At 36.4% G+C, this 22,514-nt stretch overlaps 1 protein-coding gene across 6 annotated transcripts in view; it reads left to right on the forward strand.

Moving 5' to 3' along the window:
• ARHGAP15 (Rho GTPase activating protein 15) overlaps positions 1 to 22,514 on the forward strand; it is a 638,954-nt gene that overhangs the window by 555,982 nt on the left and 60,458 nt on the right. For 5 of the 6 annotated variants that reach the window (XM_055261923.2, XM_055261924.2, XM_055261926.2 and 2 more), the window contains one exon: positions 18,121 to 18,226. In XM_055261923.2, the coding sequence (XP_055117898.1) occupies positions 18,121 to 18,226 (106 nt within the window). Of the gene's footprint in view, positions 1 to 18,120; positions 18,227 to 20,256; positions 20,489 to 22,514 lie in introns of those variants that run through there. The other variant, XM_063631362.1, reaches the window with a different exon arrangement.

The raw sequence follows: 22,514 nt of genomic DNA on the forward strand, positions 1-22,514 counted from the left end.
TCAATTTGTCAGGAAATGTAGAACAATTTCCTCACAGCCTGAAATTTGGTAGTGGTTCAAAGTCAAAAGGCCAGGTCTAGTCCTATTCAAATGATATAATAAACAGTCTTCAAATCGAAATCTCCCTTGAGAAGCTGATGTTTACTTTTAAAAAAAAATTATGTTAGCTGGAAAAGAATAACATTTGCGTCCAATATTATTATTTTTTATTTCTAAAGTCCTGGAATATGTCTACCAGTGAAAAGGGCCATTGCTTGATTGCATGAGAAAATAATTTTATTCTCTTTACAAATTCAGCCAGAAATTGGATGTAGAAAAATGAAAGAGGGCCGGGCGCAGTAGCTCACGCCTGTAATCCCGGCATTTTGGGAGGCCGAGGCAGGCAGATCACGAGGTCAGGAGTTTGAGACCAGCCTGACCAACACGGTGAAACCCCTCTCTACTAAAAATACAAAAATTAGCTGGGCGTGGTGGCATATGTCTGTAATCCCAGCTATTCAGGAGGCTGAGGCAGGAGAATCGCTTGAACCCAGGAGGTGGAGGTTGCAGGGAGCCGAGATTGCACCACTGCACTCCACCCTGGGTGACAGAGCGAGACTCCGTCTCAAAAAAAAAAAAAAAAAGCAGCCCTTGCAAAGCACTACTCTCAATATAGCAATCACTCCCAACCCCTAAGGAATCCCACTGTAATATGCACACATTTACTTTTTAGTCTAATTCTATTTAAAATATTTCCAACATTGCTTACATTTGTTGGAGATTAGTATTGTCTTTTTATATCCTTTAAAACTGAAAATTAAATGACTGTTTTTGAACATATTTTATTGTGAAAATGGTATAAATGACATACAGAGGCTTACTTTGCCCCCATCTCAAATCACTTTTAATCACAGGGCCGATTTCCTATGCTTAAATGTGTCTGGTCAGAAAGGAATCCGAAGACATTTCTAAGATTAACCAACAGGGGGCTCTCTTAAATATTCCAGATACACTGGCGTCCTACTGTTTCAAATTAGTGGTCCATACAAATCTAACACCAATTTTGACTTAAAACTGAGCCAAAAACCTTAATTCTTGTTTGCCCAACAACTTTTGCATTCAGAATATTTAACTTTTGGTTCCTTGTGTTCCTGTGGACTAGAACTGGGAGCTATCAATGTTAATTCTAAAGAATATTTTCTCAGCTCATTTTGCACATAAGGTGCACTGAAGAATTGAGTCAACTGTCTGGACTAGTTGATCGACAGATATTAAATGGGCATCTAATACTTGTAGAACAACTGAGGCAAAATTAAAGTTTAGGGATATGAATCAGCTGGATAACTATCTTATTTCTCTACTTTTCTCTACAACTAGAGAAAACTTTAACGGATCTATTTTTCTAAAAGAAAAGAGGGATTGATATGGCTCAGGTATGAGAAAAAATGTGTGTTTCAATACAAATATTTTGAAATGAACAGCTGACTATTTTTTTACTTAGAAATGTTACTATGACTTCTCATCCATGAACTAGTATTGTGTGTATAGGTTTTACTTTCCACTCTTTGGAGGCTCAGTCCAACAGGCAATACAATTCCCTAAGAAAGGATTTGATTGAGGAAGAGCCAGAAATTAGAATATGAAACTAGAATATATTTACCTACATGACACTGCAGGGTCCTTGGTCCTCCTTCAGACTGCAAATATATAGTCTAAAGGCATTTTACATCTTCTGTACTCTCTCTGCAAGTGCCCCTATGCCCAATAACTTCACCCAGGAGAAGATAGTGGCAAACTCAGACTTTGCTTTCTAGATTCTAGAATATGTTCACTAAATAAAAGGTTAACTGCAGCAGAAAAATACCTAGAGGAAAGTCTAGCACACAATTTTCCCAGAAGTGATTTGATCTGTGCAAATGGTTTATCTTTCTTTTGGCATAGACCAAACTAAACGTTATCATTTTACCAACACAGATAATTACTTTTGTTATCAAAATAACACAAACTCATTATTGAAAATGTGGAAAATAAATTTTAAGAATGAAGAAAGAATCCATACTCCTATTATTTAAGCATAACTTATCGACAGTTAATATTTTGGTATATTCCTACCAGTCTTTTTAATTAACTGCTTAGCAAAATTATATGGTATCTAAACAATTGTACAAACTTATTTTACTTTAAATTGCTTTTTACAGATTAAAAAATAATATTTTTTGACATTAACTTGAAATTTACAGAAAAGTAAAAAGAAAAATTACTCTAACAATGACCATGTTTTGGGGCTATTTCCTTTGACACATTCATTCTGCATTTGTTTTATCCTAGCCTGCTTAATTTTAAAACATGTGTAACATAGAAAAATTCATATGTAATACCTAATTGCTTGATTTTCTAGTTTTTATCACTTTAACTGCTCTCCACTCAGTTTTTTCAATACCATTATTATAGATAATAAAGCAGGTTTACCAAGTATTCCTACGAAGAGAAGTAAACATTATGCCACTCTCTGCAGCTTTGATTTTTTTAAGAGGGGAATAAAAATCTTGTTTAGTATCTCTCCAGAGCAATGTTTCAATGTTGTTTTCTAGCAAACTCCAGAATGAACAGCACCAGTCATTGTTTTAATCATCAAATGCCCCCAAGAGCTTTCACCTGAACCATCAAGGGTGGACCACAAGAAAGGCATTTCCTGTCACCAAGAGCTAAGTGGAAGCCAGAGAGAAATAATCCAAGGAGGCCTTTGGAGTTTTAGATCCAAATTAAGTAAAGAAGATGCTTAGTTTTAGTTTTGTTTACAGTTGTAAATTTTGATTCATCACTTAGTAGAATTACATAAGCCTTCAAGTAAACTTTTCAAGAAAGCTGTGCTATTATAAATCTTTGCATACATGAGAATGCCTTTGTTATTTTAACATGCAAAAGACAATTTTGAGTATGCACACAATTTGAGGGCCACAATTTCTTCCCTATAAATTCAAAAGATATTGCCTTGTTTTCTTTTAGGATTTAGTGAGAAAAGTGTTAGGAAAGCCTAAATGTTTATTTTTTTAAGTCTTCGTTTTCTCTGAATATTTGTAGAATGATGCTCTATCCTCGTCATTTGAAAGTTTTGCCAGAATATATCAAGATAGTATACCACCTCGATTATATTTTCTTAGAACCTCACTGTCATTTTCAATACTGAGGTAGTTTTTTAACTCATAGGAGTTTTCTTAATTTTGTGCTTGACTTGCATATTTTTCAAATGTTCTGGTTTCTTCCTCAAGTATGCTTATAAGCTGTAGATAATCTCTTCATTCTTTGGCTTCCAACATGTCTTCTTTCTCATCACTTTTTATGTCTCCATATTCTGGGAAAACTTCTCTGGTTTGTCATCCGTATCACAAACCTAATTTTTCTGCAGTAACAATTTGAACTTCAGTGCAAAATTTAATTTTGTTTTGCATTTTTAGTTTTCACACTGTCCTTCCTCAAATCGTCTATATAATTGTCATCTTATTCTAGTGATCTTTTCATCTTCCCTGTCTTCTCCTATGGCTTGCTGATCCTTCTCATTCCACTCCCTGTGTCAAATAGTGTTAGAGATACTAAGTAGCTTCTTAATTGTCTAGCAGTTATTGTAAGAGTTCTAAGCTTTTTCTGAGCATTGTTCTCTGAGTCCTTTCATAGGTCAAAGGTTATTGGAAATTTTGTTATGTTTACTCATCTCAAAAGGTAGAAATGTATGCAACATTCTATGCACACTGCTTTTTACCCTCTGCTTCAGCTCCAGCCTTAGCATTTTGTCTTGAAGTTATACTCAAATGGCAAATTGATGATCACAGCTCTTACATTAATTCTTATCTAGCATACTTATTCTCTTATGGCCCTAGTATCCTGACATTGAATTTTCTCCCACCCTAATTCCTTGACTCTGTGGCACTCTAAAAGATAAAGTGCATAAAGCATTAGAATTCCAAGCATTTCTTCCTAAAGAATTTTGCCAGTCTCCACCCTTTCTTCCCTTTATGTTTTACATACGGGACTACACAATTCCTATGGGGATATGTGCCATTATCAGGACTTTCCTTCTGCCTTCTACCTACAATATCCTCAGTTATACTTCATGGAAATTGCTATCTTTAAATGATCCCAGTATGAAGAGAAGTCTTGATGTGTAGCTTAGAAGGGAAGGCGACTGGTGAGAAGGGGCAGAAGGGAAGCATTCACACTACTTCTAAACAGCATTAACTGTGTAGGAAAAAGCTGCCCAGTTTTTTGGTTGGCATAGGCCTGGAGGCTTTGATTCTAAAAATCAGACACTTGAAGAAAAATAAGGATGCTTCTATCTGCTTTCAGGAAGGCAGGCTCTCTGGTTCAGCACTTCAATAGCTCATGTACCACTGGCACTTTCCAATTAAGAACAACATGTCTTCGAGTAAGTTATTCTTAAATTTTTGTCACTATGTTACTGTCAGTCCCTGTTTAAATTATTATAAGAATTCTATTACATTTTCTTTGCTTTAGAGCAAATTTATTGACAAGTTTCAAGAGGTGGTTAGGTGTTGCCAACCAGATGCCATTTAAAACCAAAAGTCATGATTTGCATCAGCTCTTTGCAGAGGGCATCACATTGAAAGTTTGCATTCAAATTCTTCCTTGGGGCGTGACCTCTGCCTATGGCTACTTCTTTACAGTTGCGTCTTTACCTGGAAATGATAACAGGCCCCAGAGGGAAATATTTATTTTCAGTCCTGCCATTTACAAGGGCCTTTGAGCTTCTAAGAAGATGCTTAGAGTCACAAAATATAAATCAATCATTTCATTGTAATGATAGATTTCAGAGTATTATTTTTTCCGTTTCGGGAAATTTTTTTTCACTATCTAAACCACACCTTGGTTCTTTACAAAAAGAATTTTGGATTTTACATCACAGAAAAAAAGTTTCTCTTGGCTTGACTTGCTGGTAAGGAGGTGTGCGAATGGTCTCAAGTTATACATTTGCAGAGAAAATACCATCCAGATGCTCAAGTCAGCCTTTTTTTGGCAGACAGCTAAAAAACCATACCAAAACTGAGTCTCAAGTCTTTAACAAAAGAATTCCAAAAGCTCTTACCTTTGGAACGGACATTAATTAAAAGAAGCAGTCATATCCCCCGTGATCAGAGTTTCACTGCTATTAATCAGAGCTCATCACACAATTAACACTTTGAACTGATTAGCAAAGGGAATTATAGCAAGAAATGTTGAGGTTAGGACAGCGGATGGACGTACTCTCTTGCCCAACTCACAGTCCCTCATCTTTTAAAAGAAGGAAAAAAAAAAAAATGAAGCACTCTGGTCATAACGAATTGTGCAGATTTTGTTTTCAGTGAGGTGTTTGCCATTACATATTGCACATAATGTATGGCACTGTTAGGAGGAAAAAATTGGAGTCAAAGTGGCTGGAAAGTTAGGTCTGCTCTGTAGCACTGTGAGATTGTTGACATCTGCCGAGGTTGGAGCGCTCAGTAAGCAGGAAATGGGGTGTCACTCTGAGTGGTAGTTTACCATTATCCTGGCATCCTAATGAAGTGTCTGCAGTGCACAGAGCTTCTGGATGGCATCTTAACGCACGGCTAAGCAAAAGCACTTCTCTCCCTGTCACTGTCATCCATCTGCCTGCACCCTACTGTAGCCAATGGGATGGAACCATGCTACAATGTGCTATAAGCCATTTAGAGTTGCACATTGCATAATCAGTCCCATCAAATATGTAAAAAATGGCTATTATTGGTTATTCTCCTCAAACTGGCACCTGGAGTTTGATACATGAAAGTTCAACTTTTTCAAGTACTGTTTTTGCTATTAATTCCACTCCCCCCAACACATTATCTAAACGGGAATGAGTTGCATCCTCATTGTCTTAAGCCTTATTAATGGATTGCAAGTGTTGTATGAATATTCATTAATAATTTCACTGTACATCACACTTGGTGAATTCATCAATTTGCAATATAATGGAATGGTCATTTTCTTTGTGATAACCATTTTTAAGAAAAGGACAACTCCCATTGCAGATTGGCTGTTTTCATCTTAGTTGGCAGTGAGAGTTTGAGGTCTTTCAATAGGTTTTTTTTTTTTTTAAAGACATAGTGCACTTCACCAAGCACATTTGAATTTTAAGCTATTATTGCCAATGCCAGATGATGGAATTTGGTGTTTTAATATTACCTCCGGTGAAATTAAAATGCAGTGCAAAAGAGGATATCTGTTGTTAGGTGACAGAAGTAGAGCAGGGTGTGTGTGTAATCTTCCCGAAACTTCTGGATAGGCTTTGCAAGCAAGGCTGCAAAGCAGCTAGACTCTCATGGTAAGAATTGAAGTAGTAAGATGGTCACAAAGTTGAGGAGGAGCTTTCTGTAATAGGCAGGGGCAACAGTAATCTGCTAAATTGGGGCGGGGGGGGCAGGGAGGGTAGGGTTAGATAAATAAAAGGGCATAACATAATTCGGTTGCATCAGGAATTTTTTCACAGACATTAAAACTACGGTAAACATAACAGCGGGGAAGCTTGCACTGCCGCACAGTGGGAAGCTTAAAGCGTCTGCCTGCGCTGTGCCTGGCTCAACTACAGCTAGAAGTCTCCGACTTTCATTAGCACTCAACAGTTCACCCAGTTCCCCAGAAAAGCAGAAAAACCAAGGCAGCAAAGCCCCTCACTAATTATTGTAAATGCTCCCAGGTTACAGTATTTGGGTGACAATAATGGCAAGAGGGTGTTAAACTAGAACCAGAGTCATTCTGAAATGAAAAAGAATGAAGGAGTTGTTTGTTGCTTATTTTTATTTGTTTGTTTTAAACCAGTGTAGCCCTTCATTTGATAGGTAAAGCAGTATGTTGGAATATTAGGCCACCATTTTACAATGAAATTTTAGAAGACTGCACCAAATTGTGTTCAACTCCTTTTGAGCAACGGAAGTACAGGTTAATTTCACAAATGACCTCCTCCCCTTGGCCTCCAAATTTATGTGAGTATATTTCACAAGTCTCTACAACAGAAACTGTTTCCTTTGGAGGAAATTTGTAATAATACAAAAAATTATATGGAACCAAATATTGCAAGGTAGGCAGACCAACACACATCACTGCAAGATACTGCACCTCAGGTTAAAGTTGATATTTTTTTCCCCTTCAAGGATGGAGTCATTTGAGAAAAATATTGAACTTCTTCAAAGGGAGAGGGGTCTACTTTGGATGCCTGTAAGCATTCAAAATGATAGTTTTTTTTTTTTTTTAATGGAATGATAGGTGTTTATTCTTGCTAAATCCAGACTCGGAAATCTGGTTTCTTCATTCATATCCCCCCAGCTGCCGTCAGCAATGCAGCACACCAGCGTTCCTTCATGTGAGAATATTTCTCCAGAACTCATTTGCAAGAGAGTCGAAGCAATATTAAACACCACATCTAAACCTCTTTTAAACACACAAAGCAATGGGAAAACACATCAGAACTAGACCATTGAGAAAATCCTCCTTTCAAATTTACTGTTTGCTTCACATGCTAGTATAAAATATCCCACAAAGTCCCGTTTGTGATCCATTTGAAACAATCTTGATTTGCTTAAATTGTCACATTCTTCTTGCACATTTCTTTCTAAATGCAAAAATGGCAAAGAATTCTACTCCCTCTTCATTATAAAAGTACAGAATTTCTGGCTTGTTTATTCCTAATGGAACACTTGAGAAAGGAGAAAATATATAAATATCTTTTTCAGAAGATTAGTTGTCCCAATCTTTTTAAAAGAGAGGATTTGTTCATTTTTTCTCCATGGCAAACAACTTGGGCTTTGCACTGTAATTTTCCATTGTCAAATTAATGCATTTCATTTTACTGACTTGAACTCATGGTTTTAAAACATCAGACCTTTTACTATCATTATTTCTTCCATACTATGTATTAATGTATGTCATTAGGACATTGATAGTTAGGGATAGAATCCAAGCATCTTATAAAAGAAATTTGTTGGAGGAATCTTCTACTCCATTATAACCTACTAAAACTGAGTCTGAAAGAACTCACTAACAAAATAAAACTGGTTTACTTCTTATAAGAACATAGTTTCAAGCTAAGGATTTCAGGCTTGGAATGGGCTGTTTTGAGTATTTCAAATCAAGCATAAGAAATTTTGTCTGATCTACTGGTAAATATTCTATTGACAAGGTCAAGAACAGAGAAAGTCTGGACACCAGGTCAGAAGAGAGAATAATTTTTTTTTTTAAGTAGACAGTTTTTCAACTTCAATTTCTAAAGTACTGTGCAGGCTTTATACAGAATGTGCAGGAAAGTTTCTTAACTATAATGAAAGTATGTTCATATTTACATCTACCATATATGTGGTACTTCAAAAATTAAAGGTGTGAATTTAAAAATGCCTAATATTTTCAAGAAACTATAAAAAGAAAGGGGTGGCGGAGAAGAATACAAGCTGTGGCAAAAAATCTAGGCTCAGCAGCTTTCTGGGGGAAATGGTGAAATGTGACTATGTGATTTATAATGAGAAAAGGTATCTACAACATACAATTTTCTACCTAGCTGCAAATAATAATTCATAGTGATGTCCCTTCCAGATAAAAGACCTTTGCTATGGAGGACCCATGTGGTAAAATGATCATGATAAATGTCAGACCAGTGCAGGTAACGGCTTTACAAACCATTAAGATTAGCTGGCTCTTTTTTCTGATGATAACAGTAACCATGCTGTGACTCTATGTGGTAATAATATCTCAGTCCTGATAAATGCCAGAGCCAGGCAGAGGTGTTTATCATTCCCAGTTCAGAAATGCTGACTAAAGTTGCCACATGTTGCCTGTTTTTCTTTTACAACAGTCTCACAATTTAAAAAGCTGAATCATAAAATTATTTTCTAACCCATTTTTAAAGGATTTTGATGTTTGTTTAGTTAATAGCTCTCTCTGCTCTCAGCGTCACTATGTGACCATGTCAAATGAACTAGCCGGACAGTTTACTATGCTAACCATTATCTCCTCTTCAGAGGTCTTTTGTTCAAAATGAATGGTTATGGATAAAGTTTAATACGCTTTCTTTAAAAACAGTATTTTTAACCCAAAGACAGGAAAAGTGTTTCTTAGTTCACATTTTTCTTAATTGTGATATAGATCCTAGTTGTTTTCAAGTGAGTTTTTTAGTCCCTTATAAATTTAATTTGTCTACCAATGGAAAGACACACATTAAAAACCTCAAACCTTGAAAAGTATTTGTAGGATTTCCACCCTTATGAAAATGTACAAAGATAATGCTTAATATAAATAGCTAGTTGAGTATTTGAATTACTGGCCTATGATGAAAAAGATTTCAAATGACTCAAAATAGTAAAGACTTTTTTAAATTAAAAAACAAAGGTTGTAAAACCAGATATAGATGAATAAATATAGTTTCAAGAAAATCTTCACAGGAAAACTGAATTAGAGAAATAAACCAGTGAGCTTTATTTTCTCAGCACAGACTATCGCCTAAGGATGAATTAGTATCATTGTAAGTTACAGAAATGTACTTGGCCACCATGACACCTCCAAAATTACTTTGAAGAGCAAGAAATTCTAGGAAGGACAATAGGATCATGCTTTTCCTGTGAAGATTGCTGCTGGAGTGTCAGCCACTGCCTTACTCTCCGATTCAGACAAATAGAGACATCACTACAAAACTGAGGAGTGCAAGTTTGGTTTAAGAGCCAGTTTCAGATTGGTGAGTCTGGGGAAATGTTATCATCCTAAAATTGATTGTACCAAAGCAATACCCTCTATTAAAAGTTACTTAAGCAGGACACGGTGGCTCAGGCCTGTTATCCCAACACTTTGGAAGGCTGAGGCGGGTGGATCGCTTGAGCCCAGGGGTTCAAGATCAGACTGGGCAACACGGTGAAACCCCATCTCTACAAAAAATACAAAAACTAGCCAGGCATGGCAGTGAGTGCCTGTAGTCCCAGCTACTTGGGAGGCTGAGGTGGGAGAATTGCTTGAACCTGGGAGGCTGCAGTGAGCTGAGATCACGCCACTGCACTCCAGCCTGGGTGACAGGGACAGACCCTGTCTACCAAAAAAAAAAAAAAAAAGTTAAAGACTAGGACTTGAATACATTTTCCAAACTCCCCCCAATGTGAGATCATAATGCATCATAACATAGATAGATACAGTCACATGAGAAAGAAAAGATATCATTACTTTCCTGAATGTATTTGTGAATGTATCAAGAAGTTAAGCATAATAATTTTGAAGACTTCCAGAAACTGATTAAATAGAATTTTACACTCGTTGATTTGTATCAATTGCATTTCTGAATTATTTTGGAATGAGTAACATCTCAGAAGCTTTTTGAGTTTCACAATTATCTTAGATGATCCCTTCAGTCAGAAGAAAGACATAAACTTCACTGACACCTGTATTATGACATGTCTTATATTTAAACATCTATTATGACACCTTTTGTAATTTCTCTGCCCCTCCAGATTGTAAAATGAAAAGATAGCAACCAACTTTGTATCTGCCACAGGTTGCACACAGGCCTGAATAAATAGGGTTTTCTTCAGCCATATATATATATCTATCTATATATATAGATAGATATATATATATATAGATATATCTATAAATATATATAGATATATATATAGATAGATATATAAATATATATATATATATATAGATATATAAATATATATATCTATATATATATATAGATAGATATATAAATATATATATCTATATATATAGATAGATATATAAATATATCTATCTATATATATATAGATATATATATAAATATATATATCTATATATATAGATATATATATCAATATAAATATAAATAAATATAAATATAAATATATATAAATATATATATAAATATAAATATATATATAAATATAAATATATATATAAATATAAATATAAATATATAAATATATATATAAATATATATAAATATATAAATATATATATAAATATATATAAATATATAAATATATATATAAATATATATAAATATATAAATATATATAAATATATATATTTAATTTCTTAAGAAATTATACATTTATTTTTAATAATTTATGGCTAGAGAGCAGGGATAGAGGTAGAAGGAAGCAGAGATTACCCTTTAGAAGATCATTCTTAACACCCCTCCTAACAGCATGCTGTACATGGTCTAATTCCTTCGGGACCAGGACCAGAAATGGTTCTGGAAACAGTGCTAAAGGGGCCAGTGAGTTGAAGCCTCCCTCATTTAACAAATCCATAGACTTATGCCAATTAAGTGGCCAGAGTAATTTTTGATACTGACAATTATTGACTATAAAGAGTTGTTCCCATTTTTTAAATTCTTCCTAAGAGGGCTTGTTTATTCAAAAAATGGCCAAAACATGAATATCTCCTGGAAGGAGAAACTGTGAATACAAAGAAATCCGGTGTAGAAAAGAGGTGATCAGCTCTAACTGTCAGGTGATCCTCCCTAGAGAAAGAAATGTCTTATTTGAGTCGGATTCAGTTCCTGCTGGTCTTTCCTGCAAGTAAAGGAACCTCTCTTCTCAGGTTGAACTGTTTTGACACAGTTTATCAACATCAAAAGGCAAACTTACAATGTATTTGACATTGAGACTATGCCTTCCTTTTAATTAAATATAAATATGGCTTTTCTGGGGTTTGGGGAGAAGGGCACAGTACCTTGAAAAACTGCAAATTGCCAACTATGGGCTACGCTCAAGGCGGTGGTTTTTCCTTGTTTATGATGCAATGACACTTCTATTTATGATATACTATAACTGCTTAGGAATTTGAACCAAACTCTCTGATAATTGACAGCATTCTATATATTTACAAAGCTACAACATACTGTACCCTGTTCCTACTTTTAGGAAAGCATACTAAATAGTAAAAGTATGACTTCATTTGATTTCAGAAACAACCTCGAACCAGAAGCAGTTACGTATCAGGGATGATAGAGAAGACAATGAAAAAGAAATATGTTTTCAGGGAAGAGGACTTACAGGGGACTTACTTACTTAAATGACCACTTACTATGTGTACATTTATGTGCATTGATAGATTTAATTCTACAAATTCCAATAAGATGTATAATTTTTCTGTATTTTCAAGTAAAGAACTAGAAGCATCAATAGTTCAAGCAACTTGCCCAAAATCATACAGCATAGCAAAAATTCTGACCCAGTCTTTTCCAGATTCCTGAGAAGTGGTATGTCACTGGATATACCGATTTTCTTATTTATAATGTGGGTTTGAAGCATGTGTATATTTGTATCTGTTTGTGAGATTTGAATTTGCCCCCAGAGCTACTCTTCTTAAAGCAACTATGAGTTATTCAAAGACATTTATCAAGCAATCGTTGTCATCCCTGGGATGACTCCTCAATGGGCAACTCAAGTTTTGGCATTAAAAAGTGTATCCTCAGAGGTTTATATCCAGTTGTAAGGCATGCTGAAACAAATAAAACGATCTCTGGAGATACTCCTTCCTCCTGTAAGCAAGCACAGTCTCTAACTAAATTCGGAAATGGCCACAGTACAAAAAGTATAAATTGAATAGAAACTAGAGAACCGCTATTCTTCCAAATATAGCTCTGACATGCAGGGACTACCATGTTTTTCATACAGGGTGCATAGGCATTTCAGAATAACTTTCAGAAGCAGAACAGCTGTGGTACTACTGACCTCTTTCAAACAAAGGAATACGGTTGTCCTTTAAGAATTGTAGGCAAATGAGATGAATAGTACTCCCTATACATTGATTACTGGGATCATCTGGTTTTTTCTTCCTCTGAGTGAACCTATATAACAAAGCAGAATTTATTTTTAAATATGATTTAACCTGACGCTATAAGAACAATAAAGGCATGGATGATAAGGACAGAAAAGTGTCTAGGGACATCGGATCCAAGGTTCTTCACTGTACAGAACTTTTTCCATCATCATATACAGCTTTATCTTATCTCTTTTCTAAAAGGTATTGGGCTGTAAATGTGCTTTAGTAACAACATTTCATGCAGATGAATGCAGGTGTAACTATCATAAACCATATTTTGAAAAATGTGCCCTCAAAACTATAAAGCCGCATTCTTATCATAACATTAAAGGCTATTTCACATCACGTAGGTGTTACTTCTCTGAACAGCGTGGAATTGTTTTTGAAGCTTGTTTACAACAGTGAGTTTGATGTAGTTTGAGAAGACGGGGGCAGGTTGGTGAGGAAGGGGTATTAGTAAGAAAGGGTTGAGTATCACTTTTGGATGGAAAAAACGAAGCACTACAAAAAGTTGTGTGTGCAATTGTGGGTTCACAGCTTAGAGATTGAAGAGGCTATTCGGATATGGGTGGAGAACTGAAATGGAGGTATTACACGGAATAGAGGCAAAAATAAATCATAATAGAATGAGGGCAGGAGTAAGTGCAAATGAAAGAGGGAAAGAATTATGGAGTTCATTACCTCTGGAAAGATTTTATATAAGTCTCTTCACATACAGTTTGCCTAAGAGATTCTCTAATTCTCCAAGTACAAAAAGTTCCTTCCTCCTCCCACCAGTCATAATGTAAAAAGTTAGTGATATCTCAAAGTCTCCTCAGAACCTTCAGCGCTTCATAATGAGAAAAGCATATGCTGAAGGAGAAATATTAATAGAAAATGCTGTCTTTCAGATGCTCACTGAATCAATTGAAGACAGTTGACACATCTTTAGTAAGCTGTGTATGAATCTTAGCTCATTAACCACTCCTGTATTATGTATGCCGATTCCAATTCCTAATATGACACATCAATAAACCAGATCTGAAAAGGTGTCATTTCGATTTTAATGTATCCAATTGTATTTTTAGATGTTCCTCCACTTGAAGTGTTTGTGTTATTTCCTGATTTTACAAGCTATGGAAGAGTGGGTGTGGTATTGATTTGAAAGAAAAAAAAAAAAAAACCCCACTGCTTTACTATAACCTTTTCAGAAGATTTTGTTCTGATTATGTTGTAAGAAAAATATATTGTTCCTCCCTAATATTTCAGCTCTCTCTAAGCCATGGTACACTTCCCCCTTTAGCACTTAAGTATAACTTGGCCACAAATATGCATGCACCAATATCTAATTGTCTGATTCCCCAAAAATGTGTGAAAGTGGAAAAAGAGAGAAAAATATTTCTATAAAATATTCTTCATGTAGAATGTTTCTTATAGGCAAACTTGGAAACCACATGTACTTTTCATAAGGATACTTATACATAACTGACCTGCTCACCAATCAGACCATCAATTTCTCAGCCTATCACAAAGTATTTAGGTTGTTGTGTAATGTTGGGCTACCATAGCAATTGTACTTTCACCAACTGGCACCAACTCAATTCAAGAATTAGCAACTACATTTTAAATGTCCCTGCAACCAAATAGTATGCTAACTGCTGGAATTAAAAGGTGAACAAGACCCAGTGGCTTGGGCCTCAAAAGAGGTGAGAGGGGTGCAGGGGAAGGTGAACATTTATAGAGTACTTTGTTTTACTTGTAATTGTGCTTGGTGCATTACATACTATCTTGTTTATTCAACAAAACTACACTTTTAGATCTTATTCAAAGAGAGTAAGAAACTTCTCCAAGACCACATGGCTAATAAAAAGCTGTTACAGAATTCAAACCAAGGTCCGCATATTCCAATTCATGGTCACAACTTTCATTAGTTCACTCACTAATTCCTTTTTCATTCATTTAACCCACCACATGCTAGTATAAAAATTGCCTAGCTTTAAAGGAAAATTCCCTATTTAATAGGGGAATTTGACAAGCATTCAAGCAGTAGAAATACCATGTGAAATGTTGTGTAAGTAGAATATTCTAAATGCAACAGAACACAGGAGAGTGAGAGCTGACTCTAAGAAAGCTCATAATTATTTTACCTGTTGGCTTAACAGACTTGATTATGTCTTAATTCCTGCCCAAACACCATGAAAGTGTCCCTGCAAATCAGCTCTTTCTAATTAAGCAATGGCCAATCTTTTCTAACCCCACCCTGACTGGATCATGTTCCCTATGAGTAAAGTTTGCTGGTTGGAACCAACAAGACTACTCCCCACTTCTTGCCTGTCAAGCTTAATTTGTAGCTGCTACTTCTGTAGCCCTCAATGTCAACTGGTCCCTTTTTTGGAGACTCTGGCATTAACTTGATTATTACTATCATCAGAGATTTCAGTGAAATTAGAAAGGTCTCTTCTTCTCCTCTCTCCTCTCCTCTCCTCCCCTTCCCAGTATCATACTGATTGCTTGCACCTAGTAGTTCACCAGATCCTCGGGTAAACTGCACTACTGGAATCATGCCAAACTGTACAGTATGTATCCACCTCTTGAATGAATATATATATATGTGTGTCTGTGTGTGTGTGTATACACACGCATATATACACACAATTATGGTTGTGTGGTATTAGCTTCAAATGGTTAGATGGAAAGCATTCAAGCATCCCTAATAGCTCTGACCTGGGCATACTATGCCAATTTCACTCTCATCTTTATTAACTTGTACTTTTCTTCTGGTTTATGATATTTCATAGGCTCCAATTGGTCTTGTGAAGCATCACATTTTCTTACCATCATTAAGCTCCAAGAGGGCTTTTTACTATTTGGCAGAAAAGATGAGGTCTGGTATAGGCTATGATGTTGCAACTTTCTTTTTTTCTCTTTCTCGCTTCCCCTTTGTTTCTTTTATTTGCAGTTGTCCAAGCCATATTATGTTGGAACTCTTCTAAGAATAACTGCAATTTTGAAAGCTTTGACTGTGGGAGGCATTATTTATAGGCCTTTGTGGTTTTAGAAGGAAAAAGAAAAGCTTCCAAGCAGAGTTCTACTAGGAAGACTACCCCCATCCCACTTTAGCCAAATACCATCTTCTGCAGGATATTTCCCTATAATTCCTTATTAAAAAAAATCTTTTGCGACAACATATTAAAGAAACTGCCGGTTTCTAAACTAACTCTTTCTTGTCCTACTGTCATAAAGTTTATATGCCTATTGAATTGGACTTTTGTAAGTACATCTTATTATTAAAAACTATATTTGGCCTTTGTATCAGAGATCCATCCTCAAAGGGTTCAGTACACAAGAGCTTATTTTCTTATGTCAAGGAAACCCAGTGGGCCAGGCATGGTGGCTTATGCCTGTAATCCCAGCACTTAAGGAGGCCAAGGCAGAATGATTGCTTGAGCCCTGGAGTTAAAGACCTGCTTGGGCACCATAAGGATACCCTTTCTCTACAAAAAATAAAATGAGCTGGGCATGGTGGCATGCACCCATGGTCCTAGCTACTCAGGAGGCTGAGGCAGGAAGATAACTTGAGCCCAGGAGTTAAGACTGCAGGAAGCCATGTTCACACCACTGCACTCCAGGCTGCACAGTAGAGCAAGATCCTGTCTCAAAAAATACAAAACAAACCCAGAGGCAGACAGTGCAGGACTGGTATGTCTGCTCCACAGATTCGAGAAAGCTCTTTCTACCTGTGTATTTCACTCCACAGAGTTTCAGCTCTCCAGATTAGCTCAGAGTACATAGTACTCCATCTACATTCAAAGAAACAGAAAGGAGGAAAGGTACAAAGGCTAAAGGCTAAATCAGCTCATACATGCTCTCCCAGAAGGCCTGACCAACACTGTGACTTCAGTCTCATTGGCCAGACTTGGTCCCATGGCCACTCCAGCTCCAAGGCAGCTAGGTCTATTACCATCCTCTCAACAGTGGGATTGTCTTGCTAAGGAAGAAGAGAATGGTTATTGGGTGGATGTTTGTCTTACATACTAGTCTTTTTTATATCTTGTTTTCCAGCTGTGGCCTGTTTAGAATCATCAAGAGCCCTGTGTTAGAAGTTAAAGTATAGAAAGGAAAGTGCATGAGGTGTTTAAGTTCAATAAATAATTATACCTCTAGATGGTAAGGCCCTGGTTAAAACTATGGAAAGATGAATTCCCTAGTGTACTAAGTAAATCAATTTTTACTTTTCCATCTATAAACAAAACAAAATGAGAGAAATCAATCTATGTGGTACGCGGTTTTGAACAACTTCCTATTTTATAAAATGTGTATGACCAGGCAATATGCTATTTCAATTTTTTTGCCTGTTTTACACTCTCTTATTTTAAAGCAAAGACAAAATGTGTAAGGGAAAAAGGATAACATGGAAATAATTTTTAAAACAATTTTGCCCTTCTACAAAATCAAGCAACAATAGAATATTTGTAATCAAATCACACTATATTGTCCTTGTTTAGTTTCCCATTGCTGCTTAACACTCACACAAACTTAAAACACAAACTTATTCTCTTACAGTCCTGGAGGGCGCGAGTCTGAAATCAGTTTCAGACTGAAACTGAAGAGGTTGGTAGGCCTGCAGTACCCCTAGAGGCTCTGTCTCCTTGCCTTTCCCAGCTTTTGGAGACGTTCGCAATCCCTCAGAAAGCAGCCCCTCATTGCATACCCTTTCTTTTCTGCTCCCATTGTCACATGAGAAGTCATATCACCTTTTCTCTCTGACTCTCATTCTCCTGTTTCTCCCTAATAAGGATCTTTGTGATTCCACTGGGCCCGTTCAGATAATCCAGAAAAATCTCCCCATCTCAAAATCTCTAACTGATCATATCTGCAAAGTCCCTCTTGCCATGTGAGGTAACATAGTCACACATTCCAGGCATTCATACACGGACATCTTTGGAAGGCCCTTATTCACCCTACCACACCTTGTAAAACAGGACATTTAAGAAAACCAAATGTTAAGATCAGGAAGACAATGTCAAAGTCACATCGTTGTTGCTTTCATGTTAAGATTATCTCACAGTACAGCCATTCCATCGACATTCAAAGAAGCAGAAAGGAGAAAAGGTCCAAAGGCTAAAAGCTAATCAGTTCACACACAGCCTCCCAGAAGGCCTGCCACTGTCAAATTCAGAGTCAAAATAAAAAGAAACTCCTTAATATCCAGGTTGAGTCCACCTATTCCCTTCGGCTACTGACTAGGACTCTTAGTTGCTAGTCTCAGTCCGAAATTTTCTCAAGAAAATTTTCTCACGTGCCTGTACCTATGAAATCTTGTTTTTTCCCTAACCTTACTTTTTAATTTTTTTTTTTTTTTTTCAGAAAAGCAAGACAACAACACAAGAATTGAAGCTGTAAAGTCTCTTGTACAAAAACTCCCTCCACCAAATCGTGACACCATGAAAGTCCTCTTTGGACATCTAACTAAGTAAGTTGTAAGGATTTCTGGATGTGTCATTTTATAGTCATTTCCTAAATGGGCAATACTGAATTTCACATCTCTAAGGCAAGAGTTTCCAAATGCGTACATCTCGTATTTTCCCTTGTAGCTGACCTAGGTCTTTCTGCAGAAGCTGGAGAATGTGTTAGGGTTAGGAAGGACAATCTACAAAAGGAACTTCTGAAATAACTTATTTTTCAAGGCCTTTTCAACAAGTATATGTTTGCTGATTGCTTGTCAGAACCATCGCCCGGACCCTGGGATGGGTCATCTTGACTTTGTTATCTAACATAATAGAAAGAACATGAAATGATTCAGACATGGATTCAAAACTCAGCCCCACCAGGTACCACGTGCTAGGGCCACAAATAAGTTATTTAAACCCTCTGCAACCAATTTCCTCATCTGTAAAATGTTGGCTCAGATTGATAAGGTGCTATCCATGTAAATAGCTAAGAGAGCAGTCTTCCAGGAAAAAAAAAAAAAAAAAGGCAAATGTAAAGCCCTAGAAGCCCCTAAGAGCTGGAAGTATTTGAAAAGCAGAAATTAAACCCGAAGTGCTAGGGCCTATTGTGGAGGCAAGATGGGATCAGGAGCTGAAGTCCCAAACATCACACTAGCATCAGATCACATAGGTTCTTGTGGTCCACAGTGAGAGATTTGGATTCCATTCTAAATTCGAGGAAGAACCACTGAAGAATGCTACAATTGAGGGAGTGTAAAAGATTGATCTGGCTGCTAAGTGGAAAATGCATTGCAAAGATGAAGAGAGGAAGACCTAATGGCAGACAACCACAGTAGTCCAGGCAGGAGATATTGGTGGCTTGAGTGGAGCCCTCAGAGAGAAACGGGTAGAGATATTGTGGAGATGGATCAGGCTGGACTTGCTGCTGGTTGGGATACCATGGGGAAAAGAAAGGAGAAATCAAGTGTGCAACTTTTGGGTTTCAACTTGGACAAGTGAAGAAACGATAGTGTCGCCGAGACGGTTAAAACTGCAGAGAGGAACAAGTTGAGTAGGAAAAGCAGGTTTGAGAGCTCTATTTTGGACATGTTAAGTCTGAAATGACTGTTACTCATTTGCCTTCTGTTAACACCTTCTTCAGATAAGGCAGAGTGCAACACAAGTGATGAGGTTTTAGCTTTCATGATATATGCATACTAATATTGAAGCCTGACAGAGGTTCAAATAGATTGAGCAGTTTTGCTTTTGTGAGATTAAATCTCCTTAAACACCTCAATCACTCATAATTTGGGATGAGTCATTCCTACAGATTGTTCAACTAATCCATTACATGATTTTTCATTGTGAATGTAATACATGCAATTGCACCCCCCCAAAATTAAGCAACAGCGATGCATTTGCATTTAAAAACTGAAATCTGCCTACCACTCTTAGCCTGCTGAACAGAAGTAACTAACATTTTCGTATGTGTCTTTCCTGACCTGTTCCTAAACATATGCAAACATGTGTGTATGGTTGCTTCTAATGTTAAAGTACATCATATTGCACATATTATACAACTATTTTGCAACTCATATACAGACTTCTATTTCATTAAACAGACTTATCTTATTCTTTCTAATGATGTCAATAGTATTTCATGGTATACACAGTCCATAACTTGCTAAACCAGTTCATTGCGTTAGAGAACATGTTTTAATCTGACTCATCATATCATTTTCTGTCTTATTTTACTCTCAAAGAGGAACTTTATCTTAAAGTTCAGAAAATCTCTTACTATTAGAGTGTTCCTCCTTGTCACTCCCACATACTGGCTACGGTGAGAAATCCAGTGTGGTTTAGTGAAAGGATCTTGGGCTTTAAAGAAATACAAAGAGAGAACCTAGAGTCAAATCCTTGCTCTATACTTTACTCCCATTATGATCTCAGGCAAGTAAAATCAGATTAAATACTATCAACCATATCTTGTGGTTATGAGAATTAAATGAGATAATGCATATAAAATGCCTGGCACAAGGTAAGCATTCCTCAAATGTTAATTCTTTTCCCTTAGGATCCAGACACACCATGAAAGCGGTTTCAAGTTACAAGTAAATACTGGAGTGCTTATCTCAGTAACTTTAACTGGACAAAGTCATAAAACAAATGGAAAAGTATACCCTTTAATGCTATGCAATACCTTGTCTTAAAGTTCTTGAGAAATATCCATTACTCTGTCCCAATTATTCCCTTTTTTTTCAACTGAAGGAACAGCTATAAAATAAAGAAACTAAGAGTCAGCTAAATCCTCTCTCAAATAAAATAAATAAAACACACAGAAGAGAATCTATCTAGTTAAAAACCTTCAAAGGATGACGATCGTCCATGTCCAGGCCACATAATCCCAGTTTTAACAATTAATGCCTGATGCTGTTTTTTTACAACCAAGTTAATTTCCTAATCTTGTTAGAACTTTCATTTAGTTCAATAGAGATGGAAATGGATGTTTTAAATTAAGATTTAAGATCAGATTATTATATCACTTCACAGTATTCACATTTTAAGATTGATTATTATACATGGGAAGAAGTGTTGTTTGCTAGCCACCAACTTTTCTTGGGTGGTATGACTGTATTTCACCCTGTACCAGTTTATAAACTGGGTTTAATTATGCACAAGCGTGTGTTCACAATTATATCTTGTTAAGCATTTTTTTGCTAAGTTTTTGATAAACAGCCAATCGTGGCATGTCATCAAAGCCTGAGAAGACTAAATAAGAAGATTGTTTAACAGGAATTTAAATATATTCGTGTTTGAAAGAATCATTAGAATGTTTTCCTTAGTCTTGATGCATTTGGTAGTTCTTCAGAAAATCTATCGTCAACCCTTGTATGTAGTGTTTATTCCAAATTGTTGGAAATATATATATTTTGAAGTTTGTTTAGTGAGGATCAAGGAATGTAATGAAGTGCCAAAAATTCCACTTGACCTACGTACTCTACAGTCAACAGAAAAGCACTCCATTTTTGCAGAGCTCTGAGTTAAATGCACTCCTCAAAGCAGATCAGCTATCAACTGGGAAAGCTTAATGCAGCACAGTTGGACTAGAAGGTAGATGCAAATCCTATCCACAAAAGCCAGAATTTTTAAAGGATTGTGATTATATTAAGCATAAGGTTGCACAATGGCTGCACAGGCTGGCTAGTCTCAGAGTCTTCATTCTTAATCAAACTCAAGGTCAAGTTCTATGCGTCTGCTATCATAGCTTAAGACCAGGAATTCGGAATAAACTATCATCTCAAGATCCCATCAGCCAGAAACCTTTATTAATAGCCATTTTCACAAATTGACATTACAGTGATAGGCCCTGGAAGGTCCTCTGGTACCTTCTGAATCATCATATAAATGGCAAAACTATCTCTATAAAATACAAGTGTCAAATGCATTTTCCTATAGCCTGCTTCTTTGGAAATGCAGAAAGGCACAGAGCCAGAGTGAAGATGAAGTTAATGGGAAGGAGGACCTAGCAAGATGGTTTACTTGCTGATGGGTAGTAGCTGGTGGTTGAGAGCCAGTAAAGGGGTTAAATAATAACTAGGGAATCATTAACCTTTTATGAACCAGAAAATTGCATGATGTGCTCAGTGTTAGTGTAAGAGTCATCTGACAGCGGAGTATAGGATGAAAGAGGTAGAAAGAGGAGAGAACCCAGGAGGTCCCAGGGGAGTTGTAATTGGATTGGAGTGATGGATGTCAAAAGGCAAGAAATGGCCCAAATCTTGAGATTTTTCAAAGGAAAAGTCCACACAGTTTTCATTTGTCTCCCATATCCAGTCAGCCATAGAGATACATCTGAGATTTCAATGATAAGTACTTATGAAAATAGCCCCCCGATAGCATTATTTTTAAAAGCAAAATGAGATATTGTTTAGAAGGGTGCTCTTTTCTCTGTTTTCCAAAAACAGACATGGGAAAGAAGATGACAAGGTTATAGAAAACTGATGAAATAGGGTGAATCCGATTTTTAGTGGCGTGTATTAATCAAGCCCTCTATATGCTGCTGGTTGGGATGGACAGCCAACATATCGGAAAACCCATATGTGCAATATATCTCGAGAATGCAGACTTTTCAAAGTTTCATACCTTTAAAACCAGTCACATAGAAGAGAAAAGTTTATGCAGATAAAATTGTCCATGGTAGCACTGTTTGCAACAGTGAACATTTGGAAACAATGTAAGTAAGTGTTCAGTGACGGGAGGGTTATGTAGAACAGGATACATCATATTGCCTTAGTAAAGTGTAGTTCATGGTTCTTCTTTTCTTTCTGCTTC

The sequence above is a fragment of the Symphalangus syndactylus genome, chromosome 22 (assembly GCF_028878055.3).
Source record: "Symphalangus syndactylus isolate Jambi chromosome 22, NHGRI_mSymSyn1-v2.1_pri, whole genome shotgun sequence".
NCBI classification, from domain to species: Eukaryota; Metazoa; Chordata; class Mammalia; order Primates; family Hylobatidae; genus Symphalangus; species Symphalangus syndactylus.